Source organism: Podarcis vaucheri (assembly GCF_965113315.1).
Source record: "Podarcis vaucheri genome assembly, chromosome: 7".
In the NCBI taxonomy this organism is placed as follows: domain Eukaryota; kingdom Metazoa; phylum Chordata; class Lepidosauria; order Squamata; family Lacertidae; genus Podarcis; species Podarcis vaucheri.
In genome coordinates this window covers 92,587,145-92,599,225 of record NC_138765.1, presented here as the reverse complement: position 1 = coordinate 92,599,225, position 12,081 = coordinate 92,587,145, and the positions used below count along the sequence as shown (strand labels likewise).

General features: G+C 45.5%; 1 protein-coding gene and 1 long non-coding RNA gene across 2 annotated transcripts in view; both read left to right on the top strand.

Moving 5' to 3' along the window:
* LOC309536605 overlaps positions 1-1,008 on the top strand; it is a 31,656-nt gene extending 30,648 nt beyond the window's left edge. The window contains exon 2 of the long non-coding RNA XR_014221669.1: positions 856-1,008. This is a non-coding gene — a long non-coding RNA (uncharacterized lncRNA). The remainder of the gene's footprint in view (positions 1-855) is intronic.
* A 1,268-nt stretch (positions 1,009-2,276) lies between these two features.
* On the top strand, positions 2,277-11,566 carry DKK4 (dickkopf WNT signaling pathway inhibitor 4). The gene is made up of 4 exons (XM_082230849.1): positions 2,277-3,208; positions 5,592-5,742; positions 7,605-7,754; positions 9,539-11,566. The coding sequence occupies exons 1-4, from the start codon at positions 3,098-3,100 to the stop codon at positions 9,787-9,789; spliced, it is 663 nt and encodes a 220-aa protein (XP_082086975.1). The 5' UTR covers positions 2,277-3,097; the 3' UTR covers positions 9,790-11,566.
* Positions 11,567-12,081: the final 515 nt, after the last annotated feature.

Genomic DNA, 12,081 nt, shown 5'->3' with positions numbered 1-12,081 from the left:
GACAAAAAGTGTTCCATTTCTATTAAAAATTAAATTTTATGAACACGTGTGTGTCATTGATTGTCTTCACTGCGAGAGTTCTTCACTCACCCTCTTGAGGGGTCGTTTGACAGGGCTGTAGGCAAAATTGCCACTCTGGGTCTTTGTGGCCTCAGGACGGGTGGCTCGGCTCGTGGCTACCATCCCTGCGTATACTCTGACTCCATGTGTGGTTCCTACTAGTGGCTTATACCTCTCCTGTTGTGTGTGGTGGGTGTCTGTGCTGTGTGCATCCCATGGCAATAGTTGCTTCATAGTACTTGAATTCAGGACCACCCAGTGAAATTGGACTTGGAACGGAAGGGAGGAAGGACTTCTTCAAACATTGTCTTAAGTGAACTCCTAACCATGTCCATTCAGAAGTAAGTCTCTTGAATTTAAGGAGCTTCCACTCAGGTAAGGGGTTAGGATTCCCACTATGGGAACTGAGGGTCACGTTATGAGATGACTATTGGCTTAGATGGCCTTCAAGGGGGATTGGACAAATTTATACCACCTGTAACTCTCCACCATTTGTGTGCTGGGTTGGATGTTGAAATGAAGCTAAATGGTAACCTATGTGAGAATGGAATGCTGATTTTAAGAAAGAGGTGCATATTTCTGGAAGCAAAGACTGTCAAAGGGGAGGATAATAAAACCCAAGATGGTGAAAACACTGCTGAGCGAAAATTACTAGACAAACAGCTGAAAGATTTAAAAGCTGTGTGAAATGTTAAAGGAGATTAGATCAGAGAAATATCAGACAAAAGAAATATCAGACAAAAGAATGTGGGAAAGGTGTTGATCCAGAACTGACTGAAAATGAAAAGGTAAAAGCAAAATGGATGACAGCAGACGTTGGAATGGAATGGACATCCACACAGCTGCCTGGAGGACTGGATCAGACAAAGGATGCTGTTGTACCTCTGGGAGAAGTGAATGGAATTATGAACAAAAGCAACTGGAGATGACAGAGGCTGAGAGAAAAAGCTCCCAAGATTTTGGTGCCTGCCTTGGCAAAAGAATCTGAAAAGGGGGAGGGGGAGGACTTTTCCTTTTTCCTTTAAACCAGGATACAGAATATGGCCAACAGGAAATGGGACTGAAATAGATAATTGTTACATACATAATTGGCAGACACAGAATTAGAAGCCCTTCAGTTCTTTTTCTATCTTTTCTATGATTTTCCTTTTTCATTAACTCCAGATTTACATTTTGTTTTGTAATTTGAAGTTCTCTGTCTTGGCCAAAGGAAGATACAGGAAGGTGATGGACCGAGAATGAAGGGCAGAGGAGAGAGGGTCTCCCAGGGTGGGAGGCCGGGGGAAGAGGGGGAAGCTCCCAGGAGAGAACTGAGAGGCTCACTCTTCTGGGTGCGAAATAAGGGTCAAGATTTAATTTTGATAAAAGGATTTGTAATTTCCATTTGTTCATCTCTTCTTTCTCTTCTTTATTCTTTATTTATTTTTCTTTTCTAGATTAGTGTGATTTTTTATTGTATTTTATGTTGAAAACTTTGAATAAAAAATGATTTTAAAAAATCAATGGCTCTTCCCTGAGAGTTATAGCTTTGTGAGATTTGAACTTGGAGTTTGAACTGGGACTGCCTATCACTTTATAGTTACAGGTAGGTAGCCGTGTTGGTCTGCCGTAGTTGAAACAAAATAAAAAAATTCCTTCCAGTAGCACCCTAGAGACCAACTAAGTTTGTTATTGGTATGAGAGTTCGTGTGCCAGTATTGGGGGGGGGGGGAGGTGTTCATCTGCAAACCAGAAATTTAGGTTAATAAAAAGAAGATTAAGACTTTCTGACACAACAAATCCACTTTCTTTTAAAAGTCCTTTTCAGTTGGGAAAATGACAGAGAAATTGAACAAAAGGTGTAAGATAAACAATTGATGAGTGGAAAGATGTATAACCTTCATGCAAGCAAATTAAGATGAATGTCCATTGGGCTATAATTTCCCTGCCAAAAAATCAGAATGCTTGCTCAATAAAGATGGGGTATCATCCAAGCTGCGTGAAAGTAAATCTAGGAACACAGGGAACTGTTTTATACTGTGGTTCCATTTAGCTCAGTATTGTAAACACTGATTGACAGCAGCTCTGCAAGATTTCAGGCAGGAGATTCTCCTAGTCCTGCCTGGGGTTGAACCTGAGACCTTCTGCATGCAAAGCAGCCCTTCCCTAATCTTGCTCAATAAACAGGCTGCCTGGAAGAGCCTCTCATTTTTCACTTCTTTGGCTTGCCCCTGTCTACAGGTTTGTTTCCGAAGGTGTGACTCGCGGCCAACAATTCTCACTTGCTTCTGACTCTGAGGAATCGCCCTGGACCAGTTTGCCAGGATATGGCTGATACTAAGGTCAGGGGGATGTAGGACATGGCATTTAAATTCTTGTTTAGGACAACAGTTGCGTTAGATGTAATAGGAAGGAGAGCTTCCTTCAAAGTCAGGCTGTTGCAGCTCCAGCAGGTGCTGGCTGGACAGCTGCTTCAAGCCACCACAAAGTGCGCAGCATTTTCTTATATCCTCGCCATAACAGAGCTAATTATGTGGTGTATGGCAGCCTGGCCAAATGAATCATCTGTCAGCTGTGAAAGCAGATCCCAGAACGAAACCACTTTCACAAGGGGATTACAAAGCACAGGAAATACAGGTGATTACCAGCAGGTGCCTTTGATACTGACATCCGTCTCTTCCTCTGGCCCTTTGAAATGACTCTGATATGCTGCAATTAGGGATTGCTGGAAAGAGATGGAGGGTGGCCTGCTGCCTTCTTCCTCTCCTCCTCCTTTGTTTTGAAGTTGGGATCAAAGGGATTTGGAGTGTCTGGGGGGTCTGGAGAGGAAGGAAAAGTGAGGAAACGCTGCTATAAATAAGGCTGAACTCTCCAAGGTGAATGCTTAACTCCTTTAGGTGTGAAAGGCAATCAGTGCCTTATTCTGACAAGCAGCAACCAACAGGTTCAAAATACTGGGGTGAAGGATGTGTGTTGCTCAGTGACTTTCACCCTAGGAAGGAGAGCGGAAGGTGCTTTGCTGTCTTCCAGGGAATATAGACAGTACTCTGAGTTGGGAATGGAGGTGAAGTTTCTGCTTGGGATCACTTGCCTCTGCTCCCCATTGACTGCTATGGTTCTTGACTTCAACACCATCAGGGGCTCAGCTGAAGTATCCAGCTCCAAAAAGGTGAGCGCTTTGGTGGGGGCTGTTTTTCAAGTAACATTTGCCAATTAAGGGCTCCAGGATAATAAGTAACAGGTTACTCATTATCTCTGGACCCAAAAACTCTGCAGGCTATATAAAATGCTACAGACAGCTGCAAAAACTGCTTATCCAGCAATTGGAAGAAATAATAATAAAATATATACTCTGCCCATCTGGCTGGGCTGCCCCAGCCACTCTGGGAGACTTCCAACACACTGTTCTGTAATCCTCTGACAATAGAAGACTGGTTTTGGGACGGAAGGTCCTCTATAGAAATTATTAAAATGATATAATTTAGAAGTGCATTGAATGAGCAACCAAGCATGCTTTTTGGGAATGATTGTTGCTATTTGTTATGTTCTGAAATGATTAATTTGATTTGTTATATTTCTATGCTGCTTTTCAGTCAAATGGATCCCAAATAAATAACAATAAATAACAATAACAAGTTAGAACATCACAAATACAGCATAAATCATATAATTAACAAATGATCACTGAAACAATTACAATCTCTAACACAGTTAACAAAGCAGCAACTAAAAAATAAGCTCAACAACTAAAAAGCAAGCCAAACATCACAATTAAAAGTAATATAATAAACAAAAATCAAGACACCATACATCAATATAATCCCTGCAATCTTGTAAATATACTTTTTTTATGAAGTTAGTAAGCTAAACAATTGTGCAGTTGAACATCAATTCAAATAGTTAATATTTTTCAATTAAAAAAAAAAAAACATTTAAAAAAATATGGATGAGGTTAAGTTTGGCAGGAAATACCATTGCAGCCAGAACTTCCATATACTGACCTGGAAGTTTAGTGGAACATATTTCTGACTGAAGAATCTAGACTGGGCTGGAGTTAGAAACTGATGTGGATTTATTGAATGCAGTGGTAGACTGAGAGCAGCCCCAAACTCTGGTGGCGCTGACAAATTGCCTGTTATGATGCAACTGCTGTCTCCTGCCCCTTCCTTTGGTAGAAGGGACCTTTCAGTGGCATAACTTGGGCTCCTGCTGGCTGTTAGATGAGTGCAGGTGTAAGGAACCTCTTACCCAGATGGTCCTCAAGTGTGACTCCCATCAGCCCAAGCAAGCACAGGTAGCGCTCAGGGATGATGGATTCAGCAACATTTGGAGGGTCAAAGGTTCATACCTGAATTAGTGCTTGCTAACACAAAAAAGTGCCTGGGCAGAGGGTGGGGAAGTAGGGAGTACAGTAAGCTTGTGGCTGATCAAGTTCCCCACCCTGGAAAATCTGAGAAAATTGGTGGCATCAGCTTTCCAACAGGTAATGTACTTTCATTCTCCACATCTTGTCTGGGCTGAAAACTATTCTAGTGGTACTTGAGCAGCTGAAACTTAACTTCCCTTTCAAAGAGCTGGAAGCCCCTCCATCGCTTTTAAACTACAGCCCTGAGGCAGAACTCCTTGTTCCTAACGCTCCCCCTGTAGGGTTGCCCAGCCTTTCCTTGGACAGGATTCCATCACCTCTCCATGCTGCTAGAGCTGTTTCCCTTCAATCCAGCTTGCAGTTTAAACTCATGACATCTTGCTCTAGAGCCTCTTTGGATGTAAGGATCTAAGGAGCAATGAGCAATGAGTTCTTTCCAAAGGCAAGCCTTCTGCTATGCACACAGAAAGAAGCACCTGAGGTGGAAATGAGGGCCAGCACAACACATTATGCTGCCTGTGATGGACACCAGAATAGCCTGGCTGGATCAAGCCAAAGGCTCATATAGTCCAACATCCTGCTTTCACTGTGACCAACCAGATGCCCTGAAAGCAGGACCCGAGAGCATCAGCACTTGCCAGTGTGGTGTAGGGGTTAAGAGTGGTAGACTCGTAATCTGGTGAACCGGGTTCGCTTCCCTGCTCCTCCACATGCAGCTGCTGGGTGACCTTGGGCCAGTCACACTTCTCTGGAGTCTCTTAGCCCCACTCACCTCACAGAGTGTTTGTTGTGGGGGAGGAAGGGAAAGGAGAATGTTAGCTGCTTTGAGACTCCTTTGGGTAGTGATAAAGCAGGATATCAAATCCAAACTCTTCTCTTCTTCTTCTTCTTCTTCTTCCCCCACGTGATGCTCAGCAACTGTTACTCAGAGGCATTTGCTGCCTCCAGCAGGGGAGGCAGAACTGAGCCATGGTGACCAGGTGGCACCCCTCCCCAATTCCACACATGGAAGCAGACTGGACATGCAGTTGCACCTTTCTCCAACACTGCAAGTTCCTTCAGCCGCACATGGAGCAGACCTCTCTCTTTCCACCAACAGAGGAGAGCTCCATCTCTCTCTCTCTCTCTCTCTCTCTCCCTCTCTCTCCCTCTGGACCCTAACATGACTGCATCTCTTTCTCCACAGAGTGCCCAATGCTTCACAGACAAAGACTGCCCAGCTGGGAAGTTCTGCAACAAGGTCTGGGAAGAGCTGCCCTTCTGCGCTGCTTGCCATGGGCTACGGAGGAGGTGCCAGCGCAACACCATGTGCTGCCCAGGGATGCTCTGCATAAATGGTAAGCAGTGGCTGGGGGAGGAGTATGTTAGGGGAGGAGTATGTTAGATGTTCCTTGCCTGCATTGTTTCCTAGCTAAAAACCACATTTAGATATGCTTTTATTTAATTCATAATTGTGCTTGTTTTGCTACATTGTTGGGCTCCTTTGGGAGGAAGGGACAGAAATCTGAATAATGCTACTATTGATTGCATTTATTTACTTTCTCCAAGGAGCTCAAGTTGGTGTCCATGGTTCTACCTTTAGTCATTTAATCCCCACAACAACAGTGTGAGGCAGGGTAGGCTAAGGGGCAGTGAATAATAGCCCAAAGGTCTTCCAGGTCCTAGTGTAACCACTGCACCACACAGGCTTTATTTTTGAATGGAACCTGAAAAATATTGGAGAAATATCTGCAGAGCAACCTGTAATGTAAGAAGTCTGTCTACTAATTACTGCTAAAGTCTGGTGGTGGAGGGAGTGTACATGACGGTCTGTGATGGTTAAAGCAGGAGAATCACTTGCGGGGGAGGGGCAATGAGTGAGGCAATTGTCTAAGGTTAGAATTCCCCATCAAGAGCGGAGATGCTCCACGCGGCCACATTATATAGCAGTAATGTGGGTCTCCAGAGGTTGTTGGGCTCCAGGACCATCAGTCCCAACCAAGCATGAGTAAAGGTTGGGAATGATGGACATTGTCTCCCAACAGGGTTTGAAGGGCCACAGCCAAGCTTAGCTGATAAAGAATTGGTAAGCTGTGCTTGATATGGTTGGGAAATAGGTACAGTGTCGTAATAAAGAGGGGGAAACCTACAATTCCAACTTAAGCTAGTCCAGGAGTTGCCAAACATTTTGGACCAATGGGCACATTTTGGATTTTAAGAGATCTGGGGTACCAGTTACAAAATGGCTGTTGAGGGTGCATGACTTAACACAAAATCAGATGGACAACTTGACATCTTGTGGTTGGCATAAGGTTCTTAGAGGTGGCTCTGTCCTGCTCGTCCTGATTGTGGAAACCAAAAAATACTGTGGTTTTTTAATGTGTACCCACAGCTGATTAGATCCTGTTGCTGCCTAATGGCAAGAGGGAGCATTCCTCAGTACCAGGAAAAATATACCACACTCATGCTTACTTCACAGAAATTACTCAGAAGGTGCCACACATTTTGCTTCACCACACATCATGGTTGGGCTGGCACCCATTGGTTAACACAAATTCCATTTATACACCACTCATAAACATATCACACACACATTGACATGAGCAGATGTGTAGGCAACCACACAGAACAGAAGGCACTGGAATCCATTTGCATTTCTGGTCCCATCTGTCTCAGATGACTCAAGATTGCAGGCCCAGTCTCTAGCAGAACTTGGTGCCCTCCAGATTTTTTGGACCACAACTCCCATCAGCCCCAGCTAGCATGACCATATATGATGTTGTGCTTGATGGGGCTGCGCTGGCCAGGGTTGATGGGAATTGTAGTCCAAAATCCCTGCAGAGCACCAGATTTAGTCCCAGAACCAGGAATGGCTTTTGTCTAAGACCTTTTGTCCGAGAGCCAATATGGTATAGCAGAGTGTCAGACTAGGACCTGGGAGAGACCAGGATTCATGGGCATGAAGCTCACTGGTTGGTGTTGGGCCAGTCACTCACTCTCAGCCTAAGCCACCTGACAGGTGGGGGGATGAAATGAGGAGGGGGGAGAATCGTGTAAGCCACCTTGAGCTCCATAGATGAAAAGGTGGGGTATAAATGGCAGGGGAGACCTTAAAAGAGCATCTGCCAGTTGCAGGTAGAATAATGCCAGGCTAGATGGACCAGGGTTCTGACATGGCCTGACAACTTAAAAAATATATCACTATTCTCTTTCCACTCAGAAGTGTGCAGTCAGACTGAAAAGACGACTCTTGTTGAAGAAAAGAAGTGTGAGAAACAGGCTGGGCTGAGTTCAAAAGCCGCCGTCCAGTGCCTGGTTCCAGCAAGCAACGTCTTGAAGAAAGGAAATACTCAAACACCAAACAACAAAGGTAAGAGAAGGAGAAGTGGCAACGGCTGTGCAGCTAGGAATAGGGATGGGTCGGCCTTGGGTACAGTGCTTGCCTCCTCCTGCCTGCAGCCAAAGGAAATCAGGTGACCCTTCAGATGAGTGTATGGGAGGCTAGATATGGTTTACCTTCTTAAAGTTGGTTTGATAATCCTAATATCTGGCCTTCCCTAGCATCTCTATTTAACTATATACCAGGCACGTCAAACTCCCAAGAGACTGCGATCTACTCAAAGTATAAAAAGACTGGCTGTGATCTACCCATTGTCATTGCCAGTAGTTGTTGTTGAGCGTTTTTTTTTTGGGGGGGGAGTTGTTGAGTTTTTTTAGGATTTGCAAGGTTGGTTTTAGGAGGAGTGCATTAAATCAATCGCTCAACTCACCTCCTAACTTACCAAACTCTGCTACCAATGCACGAAAATAAACCTATCGAAGCAGCAGCAGCAGCAGCAGCAGCAAGGGAACATAGCGCCGAGGGCAAGGCGTGTCACAATCACTTTAGAGAGTAACAGGGAGATCACATACTAAACTACTGTGATCGACCTGGGACACCCCCGCGGTCGACAGGTAGATCGCGATCGACCTGTTGGACATGTCGGCTATATACAATCTGAAAGATGAGCCTATTTATTGCAGTAAGCGAAGACACTGGGTCAGAATTTCTGCATTCTCCATAGCTGGCCAGGGCAGCAAAAGGTCTGTATAGTAAAAATGGGAGGCAGTCAGTGGGCCTGTCAAGTCTTGCTTATCACAGTTTCATCCTGCCCTCCCTCCCCCTCCAAGGAGCTCAGGATGCCTTTATGCTCACAACACCTGGTGAGGTAGACTAAGGGAGCAGACTGGCATAGGGTCACCCAATGAGTGGAGACTTGACGCCAGGTCTCCCCAGTCTTATATCCAGTGCAGGGAGCCTTGTACCACACTGGCTTGCAATGAAAGCTACTGAGCACTAGCAGAGAATCATGTCACTTGTAGAGTTAGAAGGGATCTCTGGGGGTCAACTATTCCAATCCCAGCAACGCAGGAATGCTCGAGCCAGAACTAGGCGGGGGCCAAAGAGCAAAATGAAGAGTATTCTTATTACAATTTATTACCTGCCTTTCTCTCCAAGAGCCCAGGGCAGGTTACAACAATTAAAATACAGTATTAAGAACAGCTTAAAGAACTTGCGACCACAGAAACAAGATGGTTCCTAAAAATATACATGTTGTGGGAAAAGTAAGCAAGTGCTTAAGAGACATTTTCTGAAAGCTGTCTAGTGAAGGTGCCTGATACAGCTCTGTGGGGAATCCCACAACTTGGGGCTGCCACAGAGGAGGCCCTCTCAGGACCATGCCACAAACTTGAGAGGCCTGTGGAACAACCCAGAGAACCCTCCATGCTTATCTTGGCACCCAAGACGGTCTGTGGGGAAGGAGGTGGTCTTTCCGGTAAAGCTAGGCTGGAGGGTTAAGGGAAATAGAACATGAGAGCATAGCTTAGCAGGGCCAGCAGAATCCGAAGTTCCTTTAGTCTCTCACCCTTGCCAGTTTTCTCCTCTGGGCAGAGGGAGAAGGGCAGGTAAGCAAGGTAGAGGCAGTACCTGCTGCTGCTGCTCCTTGCTCCTATTTGCCCCCCATCCACCTAGGGAAGATCTCGCCACTCCCAGGGCCTTGGAAACTGCCCTCCCTTGCTGACCCCTGCCTGGCAATGGTCCTCTTGGGCTATGCATGCTGCACAGGTTAAGAGCTCTCAGTTGGATTTCAATTGTGCACCATTTCCCTGCAGTTGAAGAGGGCGAGAGTTGCCTCCGCACTTCCGACTGTGCTGCGGGGCTCTGCTGCGCTCGCCACTTCTGGGCCAAGATCTGCAAGCCTGTTCTCAAGGAGGGCCAGGTGTGCTCCAGACGAGGACAGAAGGATGGCTCTCAGGGACCCGAAATCTTCCAGCGGTGTGACTGTGGCCCAGGACTGTCTTGCCAACTGCCACTCAGTGGAGAGTCCCAGCGATCCCGCTTACGAGTCTGCTGGAGAAACTGACGTCACGTTTATCAGTCAGCTAATATTGGAGTCCTCATAAGCCAAAGATGAACTCCACCCAGTAGGAAATCTAAATCCCCAAACCACATATATTTGCCCTCCATACACTGCTGCTGCTACTTTGTAGGGTAGATAAATGGCTCCCTTCAGATGGGTTGTTGCTCTCCCTGGTGTGCGCCTTATTTTAGCTTTTGATACTTGAACTGGGCCTGTTTTAATCAAGAGGAGACTTCAGTGTTGACACTCAAGGTGCTAGCCTTGGCCTTTTGTCTGGGATAGAGTAGCTCAAGAATCTCCTCTTCTATAAGCTTGACTTTCGGTGGTCCCACCATTGAAGGGAGGTTGGGTTGGTGGGACAAGGGGCAGGGGAGCCCTTTTGATTATGTCACCTGAATGACAGAATGATCTTCCCAGACATGTGCTTTTTAAGCAGGAGCATAATACGGTTCTGTTTCAGCAGTCATATTTTTAAGTGAAGACCTTTTGCGATTTATCGTTTCATTTTTTAAATCCCTCCTGTGTACAAACATTGCAGTGGTAGAAACTTGGTTATGAATATGTTGATAAAGACACTTGGCAGTAGAAAATTGTTGAGGGGTTGTGGCACATGGGCAAGAAGCTGTTGTATACTGCTGTAAACTGCTTTTTTATTTTTACAAAAGTGTTGTACAGTACAAATTTTATGAAATAAATTATCTGTGCATGGCAAGACAGGTGCAGCAGACTTTTAGATGACATGGAATGCATTTATCACTTGTGTGAAGCAAGGATGTGCTTCTATAAGCATGCTGGCTGCATTTCCTTTGGATTCAGCATGAACTCTAATTTTTCAAACTGACAAAGAGATTGGGTTAATAAAGGAGAAAACAAAATGAACACAAGACCTCTTGTATGTTGATGGAAGTGACTAGACTTCACCTACCTGTGAAAAACAAAAGGGTAGTTCTAAGCCATGCAGGAAGGTTGTTGGTACCATAATACTCTGGTTTTTGGTTTCCATAATACTCTGGTTTCTCTTCACATCGAATAAATCTTTTGCCTTTTACCATAATGTGCTATGTAACATCCAATCCTTTTTGTTCTGTTTACATCTGTTGATTTGTTATTTGTCATGAGAGAAAAATAATTAAAAAAGAAAAAAGAAGTATATATCTCTGTCAAGTCAAAGGGACAGTTCTGACGCAGGCATTTAGTTGGCAGAACTTCCACATGTGGACACCAACTGAAACTTCCTTCAGCCCTGGCAATGGGCTGGCTTAGGTGGCACAGAGCAAGCCGTGTGTGGCACTGGAAAGCAGCATTCGGATGCTCAGGGTGGACACCAGAGCAAGGAAGCAGTTAAGAGCTGCCAAGGAGGTCCATCAAGTAGGGCAAGGTTGGGAAGCATGTTGCTGGACTACACCTCCCATCAGCCGCAGTCAGCACAGCCAACGAGCAGAGGATGCAAACTGCGGTCCAGCAACAGCAGGAGGGTCCTGTGGTCCCCACCCAGGAGCAGCTGCTGCCAGGCATTGGAAGGGACTCTCAAGGGTCATCTAGTCCAAACCCCTGCAATGCAGGAACTACAGCTGAAGAATCCCTGGCAGATGGCCACCCAACCTCTGTTTAAAAACCTACAAAGAAAGGGAGTCCACCACCTTCCAAGGTAGTCCGTTCCACTGTCAAACGGCTCTTACGGTTGGAAAGTTACTCCTAGTGTTTAGCTGCCAGTGTGGTGTAGTGGTTAAGAGCGGTAGTCTCGTAATCTGGGGAACCGGGTTCGCATCTCCGCTCCTCCACATGCAGCTGCTGGGTGACCTTGGGACAGTCACACTTCTCTGAAGTCTCTCAGCCCCACTCACTTCACAGAGTGTTTGTTGTGGGGGAGGAAGGGAAAGGAGAATGTTAGCCGCTTGGAGACTCCCTAGGGTAGTGATAAAGCGGGATATCAAATCCAAACTCTAGTTGGAATCTCCTTCCTTGTCATTTGAATCCACTGATTTGGGGCATTTTGAAAATGAAGTATGGGCAAAATATGGTCTCAATTAGATTGTTCCAGTGAATTGAATGAAATAGAGTTGTCTTTGTGGACAATGCTTTTTCACACCCCACTTGAAAGAGAGGTAGAGGCCATAAGACAGTATGTATCCTGGACCACTTGCAAGGTGAATGGCGTGAGAAGGGTAAAGTTCATTCAAGGATTCTGATTCTCTGTGTATGCACAACTGAAACTGAGTACTTAGGGTGAGGGAAAGCAATATCGCCTTTATTTTAGATGCAAGTCTTTACCTCTGAACTACCACCTGCCCTCCA